The sequence below is a fragment of the Solanum lycopersicum genome, chromosome 6 (genome assembly GCF_036512215.1).
Source record: "Solanum lycopersicum chromosome 6, SLM_r2.1".
Lineage (NCBI taxonomy): Eukaryota > Viridiplantae > Streptophyta > Magnoliopsida > Solanales > Solanaceae > Solanum > Solanum lycopersicum.
The window spans coordinates 43,832,795-43,859,751 of record NC_090805.1 but is presented as its reverse complement, the minus strand read 5'-3'; the positions used below and the strand labels follow the sequence as shown (position 1 = coordinate 43,859,751).

Genomic DNA, 26,957 nt, shown 5'->3' with positions numbered 1-26,957 from the left:
CATCTTTTTCTTTTTTAACAAATAAGATAAAAAAAGTTAATTCCACAAAAGACAGTCGAGGCCCACTGCCGCACCAGTGGCCACCACCAGCAGCTCAGCACGACAACTTTCCGTCTCCATTTTTGACTGACTGATATCTGCAAATCTAGCAAACCCACCAGGAATTTCTCTGATTCTTTAAGATTTTCAGCGCTTATTCACCAACCCAAAGATCAACAACAAAATCTCATCCCGCAACTACGCTTTTTTCACAGGTTTCAATTCCACTCTTCTTCCGTTTTGCTTTTTAAGAAATTTACTAGACTGAGTAACTAAAAAGACCATTTCTTTTGCTTTTTTTCGCATACCCATTTTGTCGGTTATTTATAGGATGTCTAAAATAAAATTGATCTGAGAATACAGCAGAATTGTTTCATACTTCATAGAGTCGACCTGAACTGATTTAATTGAGACAATTATTAACTTCTGTCAATAGCTGAAGAGTAAAAAGTTTTGATTTTGCACTTATTTTGAGCTTCTTCTGCAGGTGGGGGGATGTGTTTTTTTTTTCTGTATTGGAGGTCCAGAGGGTTGAAATCTGTGCTTTGACGAAAACCCATTTGCTTGTAAATGCAACTTTGTAGATCAATTGCCTCTTGGATATACCGCATATTGGCTTGCATGGGGTGAGTAACTCGATTCTTCCTTTATATGTGTTTCCCAACTAAAATTTAACTGGATAAAACACTCCGGGGGGGGGGTTGTGTTTTTGTGTAGTATTGGTCTGAGATAAGCTTAAATGGAGCAAAGTTCAGCCCCATCTTTGAGTTTGGTATTGATTGAAATTGTTGTTGTTGTATTTTTGTTCCTGAGCGAGGCAGGGGTGGATGTAGTATTATAATACATGTGGTTGTACTCGTAACCACTGCCCTCGACTTGAACCATATATGTGTGTTTGTGTGGAAGTGTATGTATATACTATATATTATGCTATGATTGTAACCATAGTGATAAGGTGGTGGTCGGTGTAATTTGTTCTCATTGAACTAAATTTCTAGATCCGCCTCTAGGCGCAAGTGATTTTTATTTTTGGGAAAGAAAAAGCGGAAGTTTTGTTATTATTGAAAGTAAAAGAATATGAGACTAGGAGTGAAGAGTTGCAATTAAATTTAGTACGAATTCTTTAGAATGCTCTTCTTAGTTTATTGGGAAAGCTATGTGGTTTCAGCAGTTTTTTTGGGTGATTTGGAATCTGGGTACTTGCTTGCAGGCTAAGCAAAGTAATAATGGTGCATAAAGCAGGAATTAGCTGGTTCCTTTATCTGTTTCCTTTATTTTCATACTTTGCATGATATGTTAAGGTATTTCTTGCTTTGAATGCCACATTCCTCATGTACCTTTATTGGTTAGCTACGTTTGAAAAGAGTTCTCTTGCTCAGCTGCAGTGTGAAAAGTTTTTCATCTAGCCATGTGTATTAGGGGTTGTTTATGGATTGAAATGAATCCGTCTTTTGAAAGGAAGTCTTTTTGTTCAGTTTTGGTGTATTTTGGAAAATATCTTCGAGCCCTTATTGAGGTGATGATGGAAAAGTTGAAGGAAAAATGCAGATCCCTTTGTAATGTAAGAGGTTATTTTTGTCCTGTCTTATAATTTAGTGGAGAATAGATTGAGGATCTATTTTCTAGATCTGGATAAATTTGAGGATTCCAATTTGTTTTTAGCTTTAAGATGCTCAAGCTACTCTGACTTTTCTGGGGCTAACATAGATTAGGTTGCCAATGGCCCTATAGAAATTTTTATATAAACAGGTCGCTCTGACCTGTCAAAATACTGTTAATGGTATTATGCTGCTAATCCGTTAACAGCATCTCAAGTTCAATCTGATTACGTAACAGGTCCATTAATACTGGTTTCTTGATAAGAACTTATCTGATTGCAGTCCATAACTGGATTAAACTTATTAATTCACTCGAAGCCATTGATTTGGTGGCTACATCTTTTTTTCCTTTTCTTGTGAAGGTAACTCATTGGGATGATCATCTCAAAGTCATTTGGATATTGAGATTCATAATGATGGGGATTGGAGAAAGGAAGTGTTTTTCTAATGATTCTCTTGAAGTCTTACCTTTTAATTTAACAGAAGAAGCTGTAGCGAACACTGGTTTAAAATCCATTTAGGTAATAGTTGGAACCACAATGAGACATGTTTTAGGGGATGAACTAATCCACTTACTTATTGATAAGCACTTAAGAACATATTATCCAAACTATCATTACCATCTAGGTAACGTTTCCGTGAAAGCCACTAAAGATTATTTAAAACATGAACTAGTTAACATCAAAAGTGGGTTAGAATACTTTCAGAGATGATATAACCTATAAAAACAACTTTTTACTCCTCTTTGAAGATGTCCTTTATAAAGGATCAATTGTGAATCTTTATTAGCTGATAATTAGTGAAGGAATTAGAACATTTTAAGAGCCCTAAAGAATAAAAGTTAGAAAGTGAAAATATGGAAATTGGGTCAAAATAGAAAATTGTGTTAACATTCTCTATCTGCCCACTTCGTTCCTATCGTCTTTCTTGTCCTGTTGTACTTAACATCAAAAAGTTCTTCACTTTTATGATATCATTCATGCTAAATGACTTACTGAATGCATAGCTATCTTCAAAGTTACCAAGTTCGAAAAAAAATTGCATAACAATCAAGTTTTTTCTAAAAAAAATGAGTGAGTAAATGCTGTGGACCTTAATTTGCTAGCTGAATAACTGGACAGAGGTCCAGGCTTTTGATTGAGCTTAAAGTCAAATTGTCCATAAAGATCTATTCAATTTAGTCTGAGGCCCGTCTTGATCATTTTACGCATCAATATAGGCTCACATTATTATGGGGTAGCCACTTTATGGGGCTCTCAGGTCTTTCTTTCAACAATTTTGCACTCCCCTACAACACAATGTTTGCAGTTCCGCTAAATTCATGATTTATTCTATTAAAACTATATAAGAATAATTTTGTTTTCACATCAGATACAGCGCTAGACCAGCAAAAGAGACCATCATAATTTCTATAGGCCTAAAGGAGATCAAGTTCTGTACTTTGTGGTGTTCTGACTTATTTAATTCAATCGATTTAATTCTGACTTGGTGTGCATCAAGCTTAAAGATAGTAAAGGGTGTTGTGCTGAATTCTAATTTGCTATGAAATCAATACCTAGAATTCAAAACTTGTTAATGAAAATGTGGGGATTTTATAACGAGTACCAATAAAGAGTACCATGAAAGTACAAAAGAAGAGTACACCAGAACAAGTGTTTTCCTTCTAGATGTTGAAAGAATACAATAGATTTAACAGTGTAGCTTTATCAGATACAACATTTTCCCTACACTGCTACACCACAAAGATAAATTCTTCAAACATCTAGATTTTACATAAGAGATGCTCCTTTTTACCCGAAAAACATCTATTGTTTCTCTCTAGCCAGATATTCTCAGAAAATGCAACTGGTACTGCATTACAGTAGAGACTACTTCCTATATTTGATGTCTGCTTGTGGCTACTGTTTAAGGCCTGTTTGGCATGATTATTTGAATCCCAAAAATTTCAGGAAACACAGATCATGAACTGTCTGGAGAAATTACAATGGAGAACTAGGCTGTAGGCGATGAACTGATTCACAAGTTTCTTCATGTAGTAAGCATCAACTGCTTATAATAAAACCCAAGTAAAGCAAGCATCATGGACTGTCATGAGTAACACAAACCAAGGATAGAGATCCAAGTAAAGCAGGCAACTCTAGTTTTCAGATTATATCTTCCATGGCCAGTTTTCCGGATTTCCTACCATTTTTAACGTTTAACTTTATAACATACCTACCCAAAATTCTGCATCTCTCCATAGGTAAGAATCAGCCAGCTGCTCATCAATCTTGACAGATTCTAGCTTTTGAATTATTTAATTAATATATTTCAGAAGCTATTAACTACTAACTAAGAAAATGGTTAGTTATCAGTTTTGCTTAGCTCCTTTGACTTTTGCGCCTGTATTTTAAAGTTCTCAATGTTTATGATTATTTGTGGAAGCATGGATTCCAGGATTTAAATATGTGATTGTCATTACTGATTGTTGACTTCGATTGTGGTTCCTAATGGTTTCTTAATGGTCATTTGTAGCTTATATTTCTTTACTTCTCAAATTTGGGTACACCTAATAAGAAAAAAGCCTATTAGATTGTCCATGGATCTGTAGCTTAATTGCACCTAGAATGTTGAATTTTGTTGGGGTAGCTTATTGTAACTTTTGCTCCGCTAATCAATTTCAATGGTTATAAACCTGGTTGCAACAGAGCAGAAGTTGTCTTGGATGCTGTGTGAATTCTCCTCATGTTGTTTCAGTGGATAAGCCATCTAAAGGACTGAAAGTTCCGAGCAAACGATTGAGGAAAACTAGTTTAAGAGACGACTTTTGGAGCAGTAGTGCATGCGAGATGGAGAATAGCACATTTCCCTCCCAGAGAAGCATCTCATCAATTAGCACATCTAATCCGGCCCTTGATCCTCACAGTAATTCTGGCACCACGAGCAGCACTTCGGAATTTGTAAATCATGGCAAGTGCATACTTTCGTCTCCTTTTATTTTGATGTAAATCATCCCAATTGTTTACTAGTAGCAAGTAAACCTGCATGGGGATCAGCAACGTCTTAGTATTTGTACACAAATACAGAGACATGATTCATGATGACGAATGGGTAAGATAGATAAACCTTTCCTGGGAACACTACCAAAAATGGTTAAATAATTATCTGATAGTTTCTCAACTTCAATTACTTGCTTTCTAGGGTCACTCTTGAACTTTGGTCCATCTAAAGGGCCCCGAACTGTCTCATTTTTTGGTCATGCCACTGCCTCATTTGGATGTGGCCAAAAAAGGGCCCTTGTATTAGGATTTTATTGCAAATGTTCCCATTTCATCGAATTTTTACAAAGGGTCGACCCAAAATTTCATAAACACTTGGGATTTCTGTTTTTTTTCAAAGGGGGTGGGTATCTTGATTAACTTTCATTTTTCTATGAATGGCATGGCTTATGGGCTTTGCAGAAATCCCATGCACAATTTGAGGCATAGAATAGAGAGACCATATACAAACTTGAAAGCATGATCTTGTGGCGTTCTTTTCATTTTAGCTCAGTTTTAAACTCCTTTCTGTATTTTCTTTGTCGTATCATTGAATTAAACATTACCTGGAACAGGTCTACTTCTTTGGAATCAAACGAGGCAACAATGGTGTGGAAATAAAACACCACAGAAGGGTGCCTCAGTTCGAGAACCCAAATTAAGGTAAGTTTCTCACATTTTTGGAGGTGTAAGCATGAATAGTTCTTTGAGTAAAGGGAAAAATTAACTGATGGTAGAAAGACAAGGGAAAAGGCGTGCAGGCCATAGTTTTGATACCGTGTCTTTTGACTTGGGGTGATTTTTGCTGTTAACTGTTTTCAACTATCGCGCATTATGCTGGATTACATACATGTGTGACAAGTTCATTCTGCCATCATAAATTGCAGTTCGGATACAAATTATGTAACGTTGCTAGGGACTAATAAGCTTTTCCCTCAGCCAATCCCTCTACCGGTAAGTTATCGAATTAGCTAAGATAGTTTTTCTTTCCATATTACATGTAGCTAGTTGCTAACTGTTGTGCATTTTATATATCAGGAAATGGTAGACTTTCTTGTTGATGTGTGGGAGCAGGAGGGGCTTTATGATTAAGCAGCCACATAACTCATCATTCTCAGCAACTGCAAATTGTGTTTCTGCAAGTTTTTATCACATTAATTGGATGTTTTATAAGGACTTCTAAAATATTAAAATAAAAAATGATATCCAAAAGTTAAATGAAGATATTTTAATTTTTATTAGTTTATATTTTCAAATTTAAAAAAGAAAAAACAAATAAATACATGCATAAAAGCTTTTCTAATTTCTATTTTACTAAAAGAAATTGAGGTTATACTATTTACTCTTCTATATTTGGTTTGGTTTGATTTGATTTTAAAATTTGAAAACTGATACTATTTGGTTGGGTTTACTAAAAAGATCGCGAATATAATCACATTGAACTGATTCTTTCTTACTATCAATCAGACAGACACCATTCTTAACGATTCCAACAAATTTAAGATTCATATTGCTTCTCCCTATACATTGAAGGGTTTTGAAATTCAAATTGCTTCTCCCTGTTTGTCAAAAATTTGATAAGATGCACAACGAATATTATGGGTTTGTTGAGCCATTCAAGAATCTCGAAAAGTGATGTTAGATATGAACCATACATAAGTGATGAAATAGTTGTTGAAAAAATTTCAGTCATCGCAACAAATTGAATAATGATGAATCGGGGAAAAAAAATAGAGATCCGATACATTGTAGAAGATAATTTTCTCTCAAATGAGTGTAAAGTACAACACATGGAAGGTAATGAAACATGAAGTTGGATTTGCTATGTATCTAAATTTCTTCTCTTTTTTCATCGAAGAACCTTTTAAACTTGTTGATAAATTATTTTGATACAACATGAACTTATGGATCTTGTTGAAACATTTTGGAATCTGGAAAAGTGAGGTAATGTATGAACGCGATAAAAGTGATAAATTTTTGTTGGTCAAAATATTTGTTTTGTGAATCTCAAATCAGGCATAGCGGCTGAGATAGAGATTGATGAGTTAAGAAAATTCTTACAGATTAGATACATCCGTTGAGGTGAAGAAACAAGAGTTATAATTTTTAATGTATCCACTGTGCATTAATACAACATGCAAAGGACTGAAGAGATACATAACCTTGATGGATCATCCGTACCTTTTATATATATATATATATATATGCCTTTCACGATGATTATATTTACATTTTATGCCTCTCAAAAGATTTGTCAGAGTACTGTGCAACCAAAGAAACACAGTAAATTTCACTGGGAAAAAGAGGTACGGACCAGAAAAATGAGATATCTACATGTTGAAGAAGCACTTGATCTGTCGTCAAACATCAAGAAATATGAATCTCCGCTGATAGATACGGTCTCCTCAAGGGATGTGTTAACCAAATTCATGGCAACCATGACTCAAGGGATTTTTAGCAAAATTTATATACTTTTGTACTTCCATCCCATTGACGTAGCCTATTTTTTATGTCTGAATGGTTCTACTAGTTTGGAGCAAAGGAGTCCCGATATTGTGAATAAGAGTCGAATGATGAATTCATCTATGACACACCCTTGTGATCCTGCTCTAGTTCCTTCTCAGAAGTAAGTATCCTCTATCATGTATAGTTATTGCTTATTCAAATTCAGCTCATGTTTGTTTTGAATGCCCATCATTTCTAGAAGTCAGCTGACTAATTAACTTATCTTTGCAATTTCCTTATTGATAAATACAGAAATATATGTAATACATTTTGTCAATAACATAATGTTGATCTACGAGGAGATATCCTTGTGGTTAAGGCATAGAACTAACAACTTGGACATTCTAGATTTGAATCCCAACTACAACACATGGTGCACCCATTTGACATAGCCTTACTGGGAAGCATTAACATGTCAATATGCGTTTGTGGGATGGACAAGTTGCCAAATGAATTAGTAAAGCTACATGCAAGCTGGTTGAGATGCCATTAGTATCGCTAAAATAATGAGTAGGGCACTAAAAGTATATACAAGATCATGATTATCTGAGTTTGTACATTTTAGTCATATAATAATTGATCTAATCTCTCTTCCTCTTTGCGTTTTAGGGGAAGTTTTTTTTTTAGTTTACTTGACAATTCAAAGAGAGATTGATCTTTTTACACAAGGGGTAGTTCATCTTGAAGGAAATTGCTAGTTAGGTTATCAGTTTTGCTTTCCTTTTTGAATATTTAGTGCATGTTGTGGTATTTAATTCTCGTAATAACTGTCTATATCTTTTATGCATACATAGTCCTCTTCTTATTTTAAAAATAGTCAACTTTTTATCTTTCATTTAGATATTGCATGCTGGGCTATTATATTGGAGGTTTTATCCAAACTAAGCCATTATATAAAGTCATTCACCAAAATAATATATTTTTCTAAAATTTTACAAAACTAGTATAAATGTATTCCACAGTAACGTTTTAGGATATATTTTATTTTTTTAAAGTTGATAGCGTCAGATTGATATACCGTTACTCACGATAATGTTTTACTCCTAAAACGTTACTCACAGTAACGTTTTAGGAGTAAAACGTTACTTACAGTGACGTATATCAACCTAATGCTGTTAGTTTTTAAAAAATAAAATATACCCTAAAACGTTACCATGAAATACGTTTATACTAGTTTTGTAAATTTTTTGAAAAATATATTACTTTGGTAAATTATTTTATATAATGACTTAGTTTAGTTAAAAATTCTATTACGTTAGATGCACCAGTGGATTGGTGTTGTGAAGAATGGGATATTGGAAAAGGGAGAATATCTTCATCAAGCGGTCTAGAAAATCTGCATCATGAGGGATCCAATTTACATGCCTCTCAAAAGCTTTGTTAGAGTACTGTGCAACCAAAGAAACATAGTAAGTTTCCTCGTGGACATTGTATCAACTGGGGAAAAAGGAGATATCTACTTGTTGAAGAAGCACCTGGTCCGTCATCAAGCATCATGAAATATGGAACTCCGCTGTTACTCATGTGCTTCCATCCAATTGATGTAGCCTATTTATTAGGATTGAATAGTTCTGCTAGTCTGGAGCAAAGGAGTCCTGATGTCGTGAATAAGAGTCGAATGATGAATTCATCTATGACACACCCTTGTGATCCTGCTCTAGTTCCTTCCCAGAAGTAAGTATCCTTCATCATGTATAGTTATTACTAATTCAAATTCAGCTCATGTCTGCCCATCTTTTCCAGTAATCAACTGACTAATTAACCTAATTTTTGTAATTTCTTTATTGATAAGTAAGGAAACATATATAATACGCTTTGTCAGTAGCATAATGTTGATCTACGAGGAGATGCCTATGTGGTTAATGCATAGGACTAACAACTTGGAAATATTCTAGGTTTGAATATCAACTACAACACATGGTGCACCCATCTATTCTAGCCTTACTGGGAAGAATTAACGTGGTCATATGTGTCGGTGGGATGGACTGGTGGCCCATTAATTAGTTATGGTACATGCAAGCTGGTTGGGGTGCCATTAGTATAGCTAAAGTAATGAGTAGGGCATGAAGATATATGACATAATGATAAATCTGAATATGTACTTCTTATTTAGATGATAACTGATCTAATATCTCTTCTCTTTGCATTTCAGGGGAAGTTTTGACATCTTAGGTGATTAGAAATTGTATCCAAGCTTATTCTCCTTCTAAAGTTAAATGTAAGGTGTATCAGGTCTCAGGGTTTTTTGCCTGATACTCTTAAATTTGAACTTGTTCCTCGAGGGTGCTTTTGGGAAAGTCTATTCAACAACCATATTCCCAGTAAAGAAGAGATATGACTGTATTATTTTGCAAGTGAGAAAGAAAGGTCAGCTTCTGCCTTAATATATCTATCCGTAAAAAGGCAAGGGGTTGCAATGTAGAAGTGACCCTTTGCCAGGAACGTTTTTACTAGAAACTGATTCTCATTTCCCATTATATGTAGGTCTGAAAGATATATTGCTCTAGTGCAGTTCATGTGCAACAAGAATTTGGTGATGAAAACACTTATAAATGATGTTGAGTTCCATATACTTGCATCTACAATCATGTACGGTGATTCTCAAAGTACGTCTATAATTTCTATGTTAGTTTCTCATTTTCAATGAATATTTAGGTAATAATACATTTATCTGTGTATGCAGAAGATTATCCCTTTTTAAAGTGGGAATACTTGTTTGGTTTCATTTGTTCGTCAAGGTTTTTGCTCTATAACAGATTGTCCATAAGAAGATGTTAACAACTAGAGTCTGTCTAATGGTATAACATTTAATTAAAAATTACAAAATTAAATATAATACATGGAATGCACTGGTGGATATGATTCTACTATATATTATGAGAGAAAAGAGAAGTTGATTTTGCTGATTATGATTTAGCTTTCCGTATTTGATAACATTTTATCTCTGCGTATAATTCTGTTCATATGGGAATATTAATTCCAATCAAGTGTATCTTGTGTTTTCTATGTGAACTTGCAGAAAAAAATGTGAAATGTACGGTGACACGGGTTTTGAAAAAACAATTAGTACCTATTATTAGTGTAACACCGTTGACGTGCATCAGTAAGTTCTCTCTTTCTTTTCGTAGCATGAAAAGGTGGACAATCAGTTAGAAAAGCTCAAGTCATGTCTCTCTTTCAAGCTTTATGGCCGTGTTATATCTATATGTTCTTTGTAAGTCTCAAACATTGGCCCAATACCAAACCCTTTTTTTAGTTTACTTGACATTTCTAAGAGAGAAGTTAATCTTTTAACACATGTGGTTTCTCCTCTCGAAGGAAATTGCTAGTTAGATTATCAGTTTTGCTTGCCTTTTTTAATCTTTTTTTTCATATTGTGGCAGTTAATTCTCATAACCGGTGCCTATATCTTTTATGCATACATGGTTCTCTTCTTGTTATAAATATTCTGTTTTATTTCTCTTCCTTTTAGATATTGCATGTTGTGCTATTGTGCTGATGCACCAGTGGATTGGTGTAGTGAAGAATAAGACATTAGCAAAGGGATAATGTCTTCATCCAGTGGACTAGAAAATGTGCATTATGAGGGATCCAAGTTACATGTCTTTGAAAAGATTTGTCAGAATATTGTGCAACCAAAGAAACATAGTAAGTTTCCTCGTGGACATCGTATTAATTGAGAAAAGGAGGTACATACTGGGAAAATGAGATATCTACTTATTGAAGAAGTATTTGGTCGGTCATCAAGCATAAAAAAAATATGTATTTACACTGATAAATACAGTATCATCAAGAGTTGTGTCAACCAAATCCATAGAAACCATGACTGGGGGGATTTTTAGCAAGCCTAGAGCTCAAATTTCAAACACTTTTCATGCGAAGAGCAAAGTGCATTTGCCTTTAGAATCAACGGGATATAATAAACCTCAAGATCTTCGAATTTCCAAAAACACTGAACATAGAAAAAAATGTTCAATTATCGAAAGGCTAAGTGTTCTCCACAATATTTTGTATTAATGACTTGATTTGATTTGTCCTCTTCTTATGCCTTTATTTTACAGAAATTTCATTTTCTAGCATATACTCTAAGTAGTTTTTTTTAAGAATGATGTTGATATATCTAGAGTTTCTATTATCTTTCAAAATAATATCTGTTGCACCATCCACATCTATAAAGCTTTCATAAAAAAAATTTCTTTACTTTTGTACTTCAATTCAATTGATGTAGCCTATTTTTTAGGTTCAGGTGGTTCTTCCAGTCTTTAGCATACAAGTCATGATGATTTGAATAAGAGTCGAATAATGAATTCATCTACGACATACCTTTGTGATCCTTCTCTAGTTCCTTCCTGGAAGTAAGTACCCTTCATCGTGTACATTTATTACTAATTCAAATTTAGCTCATGTTTGTTTTTGGATGATCCATCTTTGCTAGTAGTCAGCTGAACGATTAACTATTATTAGTGATTTTCTTCTTGATAAATACGGCAACATCTATGATAAATTTTTTCAACAACATAATGTTGATCCATGAGGAGACGCTAGTGGTTATGGCATAGGACTAACAACTTGGACATTCTAGTCTAAATCCCAGCTACAACTCATGGTGCGCCCATCTGAACTATTCAAACTGTAAAGCATTACCGTTTCAATATATGCTTGTCAGATGGACAACTTGCCCAATGAATTAGTTGGGGTACATGCAAGCTGGTTGGTACACCATTAGTATCGCTAAAATAATGAGTAGCACTGAAGAATATATGACATAATGATAATATGAATGTGTACTGCTTATTTAGATGATAATTGATCTAATCTCTCTCCCTCTTTGCATTTCCGGGGAAGTTTTGACATATTAGGTTCTTTGGAATTTGTATCTCAGATGCTCAATAATTGTATCCAGGTTTATACTCCTTCTAGAGTTAGACGTAAGGTGTATGAGTTCTCAGGTCTTTTGTCTGATACTCTTAAATTTGAACTTGTTCTCCGTGGGGATATTTGGGAAAGTATATTCAACAACCATATTCCAAGTAAAGAAGATATATGATTGTATCTTTTTGCAAGTGAGAAAGAAAGGTCAGCTTCTGCCTTATATATATCCATATGTAAAGGGGCAAGGAGTTTCAAAGTAGAAGTCCCCCCTTGCAAAGGAACGTTTTTACTAGAAATTGATCATAATTTATCATTATATGTAGGTTTGAGAGATACATTCCTTTATTGGAGTTTATGCGTAGCAAAAATTTGGTGATGAGAACGCTTATAAATGATTTTGAGCCATCCACAACCTTGTGCAGTGATTCTCAAAGTACATCTATAATTTCTATGTTTTTTTTTTTAATTTTCAATGAATTTTTAGGTAGTACATTTACCTGTATATGCAGATGATTATGCCTTTTTAAAGTAAGGATACTTGTTTGGTTTCATTTGTGTATAAGGTTTTTGCTATGTAGCAGATTGTCCAAGAGAAGATGTTAACGGCAGCTAGAGTGTGTCTAATGGTATAACATTTAAGTAAAAAATAACAAATAAACTTAATAAACTACTTGGAATGCGCCGATGATTGCTTTTGTTATATATTACTCCTTTCTTTAACAAAGAATGACCTTGTTTGACTTCACGGAGTTTAAGAAAATAAAAAAAGACTTTTGAATCTTGTGGTTCTAAATTAAAGTTATGTCAAATGTATAAAAATGTCATTTAATCTTGTGGTCTTAAATATGTCACGTGGAAAGTTGAAATTAAAATGTTACCAAAAAACGAAAGAAGTGATTCTTTTTAGACAGACTAAAAAGGAAAGAAGGTCATTCTTTTTTAAACGACGAGAGTACGAATACGAGTTGATTTTGTTGATTATGATTTAGCTTTATGTGTTGATGACATTTTGTCTTTAAATATCATTTTGTTCATATGGTAATCTTAAGTCCTCTGTCAACTTCTAAATTTCTTGTGTTTTCAACGTGTACTTGCTAGAAAAAACTGTGAAATTTGCGGTGATACAGGTTTTGTAAAAGCAATTCTACCTGTTGTCAGTGTAATAATGTTGACTCTCTTTCAAGCTACATCACCTTGTGTCATATCTATATGTTCTTTGTAAACCCTCAAATATTGGCCCCCTTTTATTTAGTTTACTTGACATTTCTAAGAGAGAAGTTGATCTTTTTATACAAGGGGTTGTTCCTTCAGAGGAAATTGCTAGTTAGATTATTTTTTTTTGCATGTTGTGGCATTTAATTCTCATAAATATATAATTTATGCATACATAGTCCTCGTCTTGTTTATTAAAAAATCTGTTCCTTTCAGATATTGCATGCTGGCTTATTATGTAGATACTTGGGAAAATACCTATTGAAAAAGAGAAGTGCTAGTGCTTGTGTCAACAAACTATGGATTGGTTGTTTGTGTCAAAGCCTTTAGTCTCACTTTAGAGCATTCAGCCAGAGGAATATCATCTGATTTGTGTCTTTTTATATCCAGTGAATTTAATTTCAAAATTTCTAATTAAATGTCCAATCTTTGCGACTGAAAAATCATTTTTGTTTACTAAATAAAGAAGAAAACTTAATTGGTTATAAATCTCTCAGAATGATAAACTTTTTAGCTTGCCTTGTACGTCAACGTTGGATCAAAGCACCACAAGTGCTACGAGAAGAGGTGATTCACAGTAAGTTTTAAACAAAATAATTTTTTTACAGCTATCACATCATTAAATTGGTATCGAAAATTATATTTTTCAATGAAAAAGGAATGCGAAGATAACTAATTGATCAAGTATATTAATCATTTGGATTGGTTGTGCTCTATATATTAAAAAAATTAAAGATTCACCTTATTTTATTTTTTATTTTTATAGGATAAAATTCTTAAATGATCACTAGCTTAATTGAATAGTAAAATCACTTATTGATGGTCATATCAATAATATCACACCAACAGGAATACAATTTCAACTTAATTCATCAGAATCATCTATTAGTATTTTTAACACTTATTTTTCATTAAATATTTTTCCTCTCTACCAAAAACATTCTCTAATATTATGACTGTTCTTATAGGCTACTAATATATTTCCAACAAAAAGCAATTTGCTATTAGCTATTCAATTTGGTCCAATCATTTTTAATCTGTCAATCAATCCTATTGCCAATTCTCTAGGTAGAAAAAGCCATAATTGTGATCAAATGGTGTTCGATTCAACTTGTGCACACCTATATAGCCTACGGGGCACAGTCAAGTCGAAAGAAATCACATGGGGTGGGAGAACCACACCTCAAAACACACTATTGAGGTGGGAGAGACCGACCCGAGGCTATATAAACCCCATATCAACACTTTGTAGTATCAATGTGGGACTTGCAATGGACCATAACACAAAAGTTCATCAGTACATGATCTTTTTATTATAACAGAGAAATGGTCGCCCGACTCAAAACTCGGAGGATAAGGACATGATGCATCAGATGACTACACTAGAGTGACTCAAGGGAGGAAAAGATTCATAATACCTGAACAAAGCTCTCCATCATGTAATGTATATGTAATTTATAAATACACCTTAATAAACAAGCAACAACCATTTGGTTCAACAGAACAGTTTCAGCAGCCAGTACTGTCTCAAGTTTTCTGCAACTGCAAAGTACTCGACTAGTAGAAAAGACAAAAATTCTTAAGGATTTCTGGCTACTCAACATTTAGATAACAGAGGCAAGCAGCCTGCATGTTTCTGATGACCACACTCAGCAATCTTGAAAGAAGATAGACCACTACAAATTCAACCTTGCTGCGCTGACTATAGACAAAATGGCGATGTTTGCCTAGTACAATATCAAGTGCATTCATACCTTTGCAATACTTGAGGCAAAGAGCAAATGAAGATTGCTCCATGAGTATATATTCAACTTCAGTGGTTGCTTCTACTGCTCGATTGTGACATGTTCCTGCACCAGATTGGTCTCTATTTGAGCTTTAACACCGGTCTCAGTCTGGCTCGGTTCAACAACTGATACAACCTCACACTCTCGACCATCTGCATCAAATTCAGTAGCTTGCTTGTGTTGGTTATTTGGTTGAGAAGAAACTTCACTTGTTTCCTTGGGTAAAGCATTCGGCAGAGATGCAGCTTCAGCTGATTCTTTGGATGAGCTAGACTTGCGAATGGAAAGCTTTCTTGTTTCATTGGATAAGTTGGTTTTCTCAGATGGCAGCTTTGGAAGTGACTTCCTTTGAGGCTTCTTAACAATGAGAGGAGAATGCCCTTTGACTGGGTTATTTTGGGATGCATTTTCGTCCAAGCTTAACCTACCCGGGCGCATGACACTCTCATTGATTCTTTCTTTGGTGGGCGAGCTCTTTCTCCTCCCAAGTTTGGGGGATTTAGCTCTGGTTGGTGGAATCTAACATCATAAGATAGTGACAGAAGGTGTTAATTAAACACCGCAACTAGTAAATTTCAAAATAAACAGGAAGAATAAACTACGTTAGGAGGGGCTTCAGCTGTACATATACAAAAATAGTAAGTAAGAAAGCAAATATTAGAAAATTTATTTAGATAAAACTCACAAGAACATGACATACCACCATCCTAGCATGACCAGCAAAGGTAAGGCATCAAATTTAGGTTATGATAGATATATTTTAATGTATAGGGCAGCCTGGCACACCAAGCTCCCACTATGCGGGGGTCCAGACCTTCACAGACTTACCCGGCATTTCTACAAGAGATTGTTTCCACAGCTCAAACCCGTGACCTAGAGATCACGTGGCAGAAGCTTTACTAGGTATACCAAGACTCTTCTTCATTTTAGATATGTTATAGATACAAAATATAATACACATGATAAATAGGGGCAGATGTAAACATATACACCAGAATTTACCTTCAGAGCAGATAATTTTTGCTCAACACTTTGGAGAGATCGACACCAGATAGAAGTACTTCCGCATACTATCTAGTTTCGCAACTCCATTTCTTTGCCAACTGAATAGTGAAGTGCCTGAAGGGAGCTCCTAAATCTTCTCATACTACCTACTAATAAAAGCTAGCTTTGACCATAATTTGCCTGCTTGACCCTTAGAATATTTCCTGATCTTAATTAGAGTAGATGGAGGAACTCTAATTTATGGTTGTTATGGTGATTAAGGACGTCATGTAGTGTTTATAGCACAAAAGAGAGTGCTATCAAGAAATAATAAGTAATGATCCAAAGCTAAGAGAAATTTTACCAAGTCTTAGATTTACTGAATCGGGAATATATCTAGCCTATGATGAACTGTCAAGAACCACATGTGTACTCTTCACATTTCTATCGTGCTTAACCACTTTGCATCTCGTTGAATTTGCTAACAATAAGAGTCACTAATCCAGTATTTAGATAGCACCTTATGAGGCTCTGTACAGGATGTGTCGTAAACCTCTCACTGCTGGTTTGGGCCAAGGGAGAGAAGGCTCTTGGGACCAAATTAGGTACATAAATCCTTGAAATAGGTTCAGTTCATTAGGAAAGGACTAAGAACAGATCAAAACGGGTAAAAGTCATACACTGACAAAAGAATTAGAGAGTTTGACTTCATGCTTAGTACGGCGAGTGTTTGTGAAGGTCTCATCCATGAAGGGCATCGATGTAAGAAAATAAAGGAAAGAGATGCCCGAGATTCATGGATCCTAAGCATCATTGAGTGTGCGTGTAGGTGCAATTGTGTACCTTTAGACACTACCGCTAGAATTTACAACTTTACACCTACTCTTTCATGCATCGTCTATTAAGTGTATACATGGTCCCACGCACATCATATTAGCAGCCTTTGGCCCAGCTAAGTCAGCAAAGTAGCACTTCAAATATGAACATCATCCCTCTTACAAAACCAAAACTTAGTAGCCTGTGTCCCAACCGTCTGCAAACTAGCACTTAAAACAATAGTTCCATTTGTGTCAGCAAAAGGTCAGCCCTTCAGTGCTAAAGATCTATCAGGTCCAACCATCCAACAATTTCACTAACAAATAAGAGCCATAACAATTTTACAATGTTGAGATGGCACACTAACGAGAGAGGAATGATTCCAAGACTTAACTTTTCCACAATTTAACTTGCATATAGTGTACCTTTTAAAGTGAACAGGTAATGAAGTTGACCTTGTCTGATACTCATCCAGGAAAAATGAAAAGGCTTGACCTGATTTCCAGTATCATGAATTTCTACACCAGACTCATATCCTTTTCTATTGTTACTTAAGCACCAAAATCATATCTCACACCTATGACCTATTCTATCAATTCTGGTACTGTATCTTCAGATTTTATTCTTGTTGACTTTTCCGTCAAAGATTAGCCACACCAATTATGCATCAAAAAGTAGAGCTTCACATATAATACTGGAACTTCACCGAGAGACAAATTTATTATGCACTTCTTCCCGATCATGCTAAGCACTTAAAATATCACAAGAAATGATGATGAAATTCCACTAGCTAACAATAAAGTCAATCTTCAAATAAATGTATCAATTGCAATACTCCATTTGTGGTAAAAAAAATCAAGAAAATAAACACCCAACTCTACAAATCTATATCCAGTTTAACATTGATCTATCGCTTTTTTAGGAGCTCAGTAGTACTGCAATTTCACATAAATATATCAAGGGAGATGCACCAATAGTGGTTTAAAAGTCAAGACAATGAACCGCCCAACTCTAGCTATATTCAGTTTAACAATTGTCAGCTAAAGGTTTCTTTTCAGAGCTCAGTAGAACTGCAATTCCTTTCTTCATAGTTCATCACATATAGACAGAATATGCAGTTTCAGTGTCAAGTTGAAAGCATTCAAAAGATCAGGTAAAGGATGAACTTTAACCTAACTCCTTCACTATATTTTACTAGAGCTTCAAAAAACAAAAACAAAAAAATTAAACAGTGCTCCACATCTGACACTAAATATATTAATTTTTTGCAGGATAAAGCAAATGATATTTATCATTCTGGTAACAAAATCATTTTGAGCCAAAGAACCACTAAATATTCAACACACTATGTCTAAGAACAGCAAAAGGCACTTCATGCCATACAAGATTGTATGTTTCGGCATCATAACATACAACACAGCATAAAATTACCTTCTTCAACTCCATCTTTGGAGGTGCAGGTTCCTGATAAAAGCTTGGCATGGGTGTCGCTTTAAATTTTAAGCTCTTCCTTAACATTTTGATCTCAGCTTCCTGAGTTTCCTGTTAGAGAAATGAAAGAAAATAAAATGGGAATGCTACAAGATAACCCTACAACAAGAAATTTTCTACACCAAGATATCCAGAAGCAGAAGTGTCACAACACCTTAGTCTTGGCTTGCATATTACTCTTCTCAACTTCCTTTGCCTGGGTTTTTTCTTCAAGCTTGGAGTAAAACTGTCCAAATAACAAGACAAATGTTCTTATTGACTTCATGGTGCAAGACTGTCAAGCATATATTATAAGCTTCAGTGATGCAAGCAGAGGGCTAACCTCTTTCCTTTTCTCAGCTCTTGCATCACACTTGAAACTGATATTGTAGGTTGGAAGAGTACCTACTTTGCGAGGTTTGGCATCTGATGCAGCAGTAGGACTGCTATGAAGTGATCAAGGATAAACTGAAAGACTTTTATTATGCTAAAAATAAGACTTCAAATCTAAGGAGTGAAAGAAAAAAGAAAGATTTATTAGGATACGAAGATGATTCTGCACTTCCATCAGCTTTAGCAGGGGGCACTTTCTTCAAAGGCATCAGTTTTGTTTTTTCCCTGCAATAACAAAATTATATTTCACAAACCACTGGGGAAAAGTTATCATTGATTGTTGGCACGTTTTGAAAGCATTCTCAGTACAATTATCATAGGACTCGTCCAAGTAATAGGTAAGAAACAACAATAGAAATCGGACATACTTAAGGCCTTCCGACTGAGCAGCACTGGGAGAAGCTGATGCTGCTACTTCAGCATGACCAGGTTGCTGCTAGAAGACAGCAGAAAAGGAATATGATATTGATGACAATAAACAGATGCATATGAAGCTGCAATATTGAAATTCAGATTGCTGTTACTCTGGACTGCAGGTCATAAATTAGACCTAAGACATTTACCTTAGCACGATCAACATTTAGATGAGCCAATGCAGGTTTTGAATAATACTCAACAGTTTTCTTGTCACTGAATGATTTACCCTTTGCATCAAGGGAAGATGACTGCTTAGGACGCGGTTTGGAGGCAAGGGTACCATTTGATGCCTCTTTTCCATCTTTGCTTTTCTTGGCAACGCCATTTTGGGGGCCTGAATTCTTAGCATTCCTTGCCCTAGGTGGAGTCTTTTGCTCTTTACTGTTTGTTGCATCATCAGATTCTTTTGCTTCGTGTTCCTGCAAGTAAATAAGCAATTACCTAGATGTGGTGTTCAAAATGTCCTTAGTAAGTAAAAACTGGATAAACTCCCTCACCTCGGAACTGACACCAGCATTGCTTTCTACAGTAATTGTAGTTTCATTACTGACCTCTTGGACAGAAGATCCAACTGTTTCACTATCCGTCAATATGACAGTGCTCTGGAAACTCCTCTCTAATTCTTCATTACTGGGACTTGCATGAGGCATCCCATTGGATATGCCAGCAACAACTTCTGGAAGTTGGTGAACTCCATTTCCAAAGCCCAACCCATTTCCAGAAACAGCTATGTTATTGACAACATCCATCATGCTCTATAATGTTTCAAATTTTGCAATCACAATTCTACATGTCAAAACCACAAACAGTAAATCCCTCATGAGTCATGATTAAAACAGGTGTTTTAAAGTATAATCAAACAATATAGAGTTTCATACTCTAGAAAACAACCAATCCAGCAGAAAACAAATTGTATATAGAGGATTACCAAAGCAATGCTACAACCATAAAAAGCTCAACTTACAAAAAATTCATACTGTAGAACACTACAAACTCTCATCTAATACTCCAATCACTTTGTTCTTCAAACAGACTAACAACACACAAATCAAAACTCGGGCTTTACATCAAGTCAATACCATTTCTACAGAAATGAGAAACAAGGTGAAATCACCTTAAAAATCAAGCCTTTCCATTAATTACAATCCAATCCAATTATGATGTGGATCTTGGGTATCCATTCCACTCTATTCAAGTTCATCTATGCAAAATCTCAGCAAATGACCACAAACAAAGAACTCAAAAACCCAAATCCAAATACAATACCAGAAAACGACAAAATCAGTAGACCGACACTTACTCTACTTAGATCTCCAACCCCAGTAAAAAGATCCAATCTTTTTCTCAATCCAAGATTCACCACAGCAAATCCAAAAACCCCAAAACAGCAAAAACCCATTTTTACAAAGCTAAATACCACACATAATGTACCAACATTTTATAAACACAAACCACAACAAATGCAGTTGCTAGCTACTAAATGCAATATACTTACCTAAACAACCATAAAAAGATCACAAGCCCATGAAATCCACAAGGGATCTGATAGAATCTTGACACAGAAAGCCAAACACTTACAAAACAAACAAGAATCTTGAAAATCTTAGAAACAATTTATGAAAATGCTCTAAAGATGGTGTTTTCTTGAACTTGAAAGTGAAAAGTTGAGAACTTTGAAGATGGGGTTTCTCTATTTCACAAAATTCTCAACTCAAAAATAGAGAAGAGGGGGGGGGGGACAGTTTTGCTCATGTGTGTGTGTTGGGGATGGTATTCATTTTCTTTTTTTTTCAATTTATTTTAGTAGTTGTATGTGACAGAAGTATTCAAATCTATACCAGGTCACTGTCTGAAAAGAAAAAAAAAAATCACCTTAAACTTAAGGATAGGGAGGAACAGACATGTACCAGCCCCATGATCATGCTTACCTGGTAATATCAGTGGCTAACATTTGAAGATTATTTCCTTTTTTTTTTATATATTGGATTTAATTATTAATTAATTGATTTTACCTTTTTTGTGGAATTTATATTCATTTTATCATCCAAAAAGACCAGTCACAATTTTAACGAGGACAGTGGTAAACAGAAGTCGCACAAATTTGAAAAATTGAAGAAAAAAATAGTTTATTTTTATTTGAAATTACTTTTTGAATTATTATTTTTTTTTTAGTTGAAATTCAAGTTTAAAAAGGTGTTTTTGACCAACTTTTCAAGTGATTTTTTTCTCATGAATAGTTTACTTGAATTTGTATTTTAATCGTCACTTAAAATATTTTTTATTTAAACAAACATCATATTTTTCAACTTTTCATGTTTAATTTCCAAAAACCTATTAAATAAGTTGTATCTTTCATGTCACAATTTTTATGTCAAGTCGATCCAAAATAATTTATCATGATTTTCATTAAGAGATGAGTTTGAACTCTTCTATGTGATATTTGTTTTGTTAACTCTTCGTTTATGATTGAAAAGAAATTTAAAAAAAAATAAAAGCTATTAGAAATGAAAAAATTTCCACCATAAATCAGTGAGAAATTTGTATTATAGAACCTAATTTTTTCACGCATTTCCCATTGAAGCATTTCACTGAAAAAATGAATAATTGAAAACATATTCTCATTAAAATAGCGAGAAGTACTATTTTTTAATTCTCAACAATTTAATTAAAATTTTCTATGAAATAGACATTAAACATTTTTCACTAAAAAATAATAACATTTTTAGCACAAATTTTGCAATGATACTACAAATGTCCATCAAGGGCTGTTACATGAAGAGTTAAAATTACTTTATGTTTCGAAAACATTTCCCTATTTTATCCGTATTCTTTTTGTATGAAGATATATACCTATTAACATAAAAGGCTATACACATATATATAGTTGATTTTTTTATTTTTTTAGGAAAGATATATAGTTGATTTTGAATATGTTATTAGTTCAAATATGTTTATTTATATAGCTTTAAAAAATCCTTCTATAATATTTTGCCCATTAAAAACAGTAATATTTCAATTTAATCACAAAGTCGAAATGAATGGGACATAAGGAAACAAAAGCATCGTAATTTTGCACGGGAATCAATTTTAAAATAATATTTCTTAGAAAAAAAAAAGATGTAAACAACAAAGTCAACAATTTTTTGACAAAAATCGATTAATATTCTTCACTCAAATCCTATAAATATGTACAAATCAGAATAAAAGATATTCTTGACAGGTACTATTCCTAAATTAAATGTTAAATTATTATAATATTTCTAATTTAGTTAAGAAATTTTTGAAAGGTGTGACTTTTTTTTGATAAATTGTGACTTTTTTGATGGGTTGTGACTTTTTTCAAAAAGGTTGTGACTTTTCGAAAAGGTCATGACATTCCAGGTAAGACCCAAAAAAAAATTGTTCATATTATCATTTGTTGACTATAAATAGAGGAGTTTCCTATCATTTTTCGACCACAATTTTTTTAATCTTCTACTCTTCTTCTTTTGCATTTTTTTAAAAATTTTATGTAATTTGTTGTCATAGAGTAAGTTAGATGTTTAGTAGAATATGAGGTACCACTACTGATGAAGTAAATCGTTCTATCCAAAGAAGGTATATTCCATAACCTCGAGCACTTGAGTAAAATAATTTTGACGATATGATAATTATTTTTTTTGCTTAATATATATAATAGTATGTATTGTTTCAATGTATGAAGTTAACATGAAATAGTCTAAAGTCATTTGTTTTTGTTAACAATTTTGTTGTGATGTTGATATATGCTTCTGAATATTTTTTTGCAAAATTTAGAGAACTGTCACAGTTTTTTTTTCTAATGCTCAAGACAAAAGATTGACTTTATTTATCAATACTACTTATGTGATTTAGATTGTTAGAAAGTTTGCTTCAAAATAGCTATTACTATATAAACGATTGACTTTCTTAATAGTATAGTATTTTAATGAAGAAAAGTTCGAATAACGCAGTTGAAGTTTATAATAATTTAATTTATTTATTTATTTAATAGCTAATTATTATGAAATAAATATTTTCGTTAATGCAAATATATATTCATATTTGGATAGATATTTGTATTTAAATTAAACTATTACATATGTCACCAATGTATTACCAAGTTAACAAGATATTCTAACTTTAAAATAGATTATTTTAAAATATTTAGAGTTTTTTTTTTAAAAAAAAACCACAAACATATGTAAAAATGTGTGAATATATATGAATCATCTAAAAAATTTCATTTAAAAAATAAATTTTGTCTTATGTAATATGGAATAAACATTTATATTTGTCCTCAGAATCAAAATCTAATAACTATAAAAAAAAAAAAAAGTAACCTCAATTAAGACTCCTATTTATTTAAGTAAAAGATTTATTAGAAATTTAGCTATTGGGATTAGTTATTTAGTTATAACATTATAAATAATCTTAATTATTGCTAGTGTTATTTACACTCCTTTACATTTTAATTATGACATTATGAATTTCATAGTTATTAGATTAATTATTTCTAACTTTCATCTTTTCTTATATCAACTTTTGACCAATAATATTTTATATTATTATACCATCCCTATATGTATGATAACACTGGTATTTTTATTTTTCCTTTGATGAATCATGTATAGTAGAATAAAGGAAAAATTGTATGAAATAGCAAATTATTAATTTAAATTAAATGTTATAGTCACAATTTATTTTATCTGTAATTCGCAACATATATTCCTTTTTTTGGTCATCTGTTTCAGTATACGATTAGTTATTTTTGATATACAATTAGTCATTTTATACATTTTGATATAAAATGTATGATATGCATTTGTGTTTGTAAAAAGAGAGAAAAATATATATATACAAATACAAATACATACATTTTCGTCCTATACACTTATAATTATATAAATTACAATGTATAAATCAATTTATACAAAATTGAACAATTTGTATAGAACTGGATGTATCTAGCGAAATATAAATCAAAAGCTCCATAACAAATATAAAATTTGTTTATGGAGCACAATAATGCAAACTATAGCTACAACATAGAAATATGATTTTTTTCGTTTGCTATATGTGAAAGTTGTTCTTTAATAAATTGTTGTTATTTTTCCTTTGACGAATCATGTTTAGTTGAATAAATTGAAAAATGTTTACAAGTCCGTGAATTCTATTTTTTGTTGGGTGTAAGATGAACAAGTGATTATATATATATATATATATATATATATATATATATATATATATATATATATATATATATATATATTATAATTTCACAAATAGAATATATTCAAAAATTATAATTTTTAGTTTTTCAAATAAAAAAAAGAAACCTTTCTCACTTAACTATAGACAGTCAAATAACTATTTAACAGTCAATCAAGAAGTCAAATACGAGAGCCAACAACAATAACACAAAAAAAATAATTCTAAAAGATAAATATAGTTATTTTCTTCACATTTCATATGACATCTAAACAACTCAACTTGGAATACATGTGTAAAACACATCTGGTTAGATGACAAGAAAAATGCACAGCAAAAATCATCTTAAAAGATAATATTAGTGAGAAACGATTAACTACATGATTAACCTCTTAAAATTGAAACAAATACATTATTGCATTAAACTAATAAATTTTTTTATTAACCATTACACATTGGACATTCACAAAAGAATTTGAAATATTATTTTGTGCTAAACTTATTATTCAAATCTTTGCTTAAATTAATAATTCTATTTACTATAATATATATATATATATATATATATATATAGATAGATAGATAGAGAGAGAGAGAGAGATATTCTATATCTTTTATATATTTTTTACCTTAAAAGGTTTCAAAAGTAATTTCTGTATTTTATACCGTATCAATTATCTTTTTGAAAATAAACTAGATAATAAGAGGAATAATGAAAGTGTGGAGGATTTTTAATTTATTTGTTAAAAGGGAGGGGATATGGAACATTACCTCTGGGATGTGCATTCGATTTTTTAGTCGGTTTTATATTATTCGATTTGTGTTTTTGATTTTTAATTTTAAAAAAGTGCAATCCAATTCGAACTGAAATAAATTTGATTTGGTTTGATTTTTATTTTTTGGTGTGTGTTTATTTGATTTAGTTAATCGATTATGTTAATATTTTCTCTTAATATTCTTTTTAATATAAATCACAAATAAACGTAAAACACAATACTTGAAAGTATATCAATTATAGATTAAATATAAAAAATAAACTAAACCATAATAAAAATAATTAAAAAAAAAAGTGGCTATTTTTCAATTTACCCCCAACGGCCCAACCTCTAATTAAGTGTTTAATATACATGATTAAGTTAACTATATAAGTGTTTAAGTAAGAATATTAGGTGTAAAAAAAATCTTTACATACCAACTTTTGCTGATTTGGAATTACACGTGGCAAGAAAATGATATGCTGGACATATTAGATAGATTTTTTCTTACACATGTGACCTCATTATAGGATAGTTGCTTAAAATGGACGAAAACTTTTAGATTATTATAGTGCCCATATAAATTAGGGCTAGTAGGTCAATTACAAATTCGATAAAACTCAATATAAATCATGTCTTTATAATATAAAATTTACGTAAAATGTATAGATAATTCTCAAGAATCAATTTTTTCAAAAAATTATCTAAAATTCATAAATTTAAATTTTTCATTTCGTCTCTTACCATAATTTAGTCATCAAAATGAGAAATGGTGTTAGAGTCAATGACACAATTAGAGCATAAACAAAGAAAATAAGTTTATTGAAGTGGCCCTAATCTTTCATAAACTTATGATTTATCATTAGACAAACTCAATTATAGAGGAATTTTCCTAGTAGTGGCCACTTGGTAAAGCAGTTTTAACATCGATGGCAACTCTGAATATGATGTTTAATTAGGTTAATCTTCCTTAATCAATTAGCTATAGAAACTTACTTGGGCTTTTTCCTTGGAAATATATCGCGATAAAAATAATTACTATTTCTAATTTATTTTAATTATAGAGCGTGACTCATAAATAAAGTAAATATCTAATTAAAGGATATTAAATTTAAATACATAAATAAAAATAAAATAAAATAAATATTTTTAATTAATATTTTTTAATATATTAAATACGATAAATAATTTAAAACAAGAAAAGGTAACTTATTTTCTCAGGTTGTGCGGCATGTTCGCGGAATTGAGTATGAAAACAATTTTGGGTCAATTGATCATTAATTAATTAATTAATTAATAATGCCAAACCAATATCCTTCGTTTCAAGTGCAAAATTCAAACACACGTTCCATTATTATTACTAGGGGTGGGTGCTTCTTTGAACCTTTTGATATGTATTGCTAATTAATTATATGCACAAGAATGACTATTAATAATATTTAATTCTTAATTATTGTTAAGTATATATTTTTAATAATAATTATTATTTTTTATATATGTTTTTAAAGTCTTTTGCGACATTGATTTTAATGATAATTAACAAAAATTGATAAAAATATAAACACTATTTATTAGTGTCAATATTTAATATCGTTAAAAGTTATTTTTATTATAGTGAAATCAGATCCGATAGGAAACAACACAAATTTCGCGGCGGATGGGGGCTAATGCATTTAAGGTTAATATGATGTTAATTGAAGTTGATGAGCGTTTAACAGTAATGGATAAGTGACCTTATTACAAACAAAAAACAATTCATTACGAACCAGTGAAAAATTTGTATTAATCGTTTTTAATTAAATTAGCTTATTAAAAAAATATATGATAAAGAAATTATATTTCATTAGAAATATTAAAAACTTTTTCATTTTTCCGTAATAATAA

General features: G+C 32.3%; 2 protein-coding genes and 1 long non-coding RNA gene across 12 annotated transcripts; 2 read left to right on the top strand and 1 right to left on the bottom strand.

Moving 5' to 3' along the window:
- The first annotated feature begins 44 nt into the window (after window positions 1–44).
- On the top strand, window positions 45–5,895 carry LOC101261629 (uncharacterized). Of its 4 annotated transcripts, none has more exons than XM_010324413.4 (6): window positions 45–254; window positions 527–665; window positions 4,330–4,586; window positions 5,230–5,317; window positions 5,542–5,608; window positions 5,693–5,895. In XM_010324413.4, the coding sequence occupies exons 2-6, from the start codon at window positions 610–612 to the stop codon at window positions 5,744–5,746; spliced, it is 522 nt and encodes a 173-aa protein (XP_010322715.1). In that variant the 5' UTR covers window positions 45–254; window positions 527–609; the 3' UTR covers window positions 5,747–5,895. The 4 variants fall into 4 exon arrangements, with proteins under 4 accessions (XP_010322715.1, XP_010322716.1, XP_069155449.1 ...); XM_010324414.4 differs by having other exon boundaries at window positions 60–254; window positions 4,325–4,586; XM_069299348.1 differs by having other exon boundaries at window positions 71–254; window positions 3,587–4,586.
- A 4,051-nt stretch (window positions 5,896–9,946) lies between these two features.
- LOC112941700 (uncharacterized) lies at window positions 9,947–12,715 on the top strand. The gene is made up of 3 exons (XR_011221793.1): window positions 9,947–10,807; window positions 11,400–12,235; window positions 12,355–12,715. It is a non-coding gene; the product is annotated as an uncharacterized lncRNA (long non-coding RNA).
- A 1,963-nt stretch (window positions 12,716–14,678) lies between these two features.
- LOC101261927 (protein WVD2-like 6) lies at window positions 14,679–21,059 on the bottom strand. 7 transcript variants are annotated; one of them, XM_010324416.4, is made up of 9 exons: window positions 20,606–21,059; window positions 19,608–19,896; window positions 19,257–19,529; window positions 19,062–19,126; window positions 18,847–18,918; window positions 18,644–18,746; window positions 18,476–18,547; window positions 18,262–18,372; window positions 14,679–15,549 (listed from the first exon to the last, which is right to left on the bottom strand). In XM_010324416.4, the coding sequence occupies exons 2-9, from the start codon at window positions 19,860–19,862 to the stop codon at window positions 15,070–15,072; spliced, it is 1,431 nt and encodes a 476-aa protein (XP_010322718.1). In that variant the 5' UTR covers window positions 19,863–19,896; window positions 20,606–21,059; the 3' UTR covers window positions 14,679–15,069. The 7 variants fall into 7 exon arrangements, with proteins under 7 accessions (XP_010322718.1, XP_010322717.1, XP_004241776.1 ...); XM_010324415.4 differs by having other exon boundaries at window positions 19,062–19,129; window positions 20,606–21,025; XM_004241728.5 differs by having other exon boundaries at window positions 18,644–18,743; window positions 19,062–19,129; window positions 20,606–21,025.
- Between the last annotated feature and the right edge of the window lie 5,898 nt (window positions 21,060–26,957).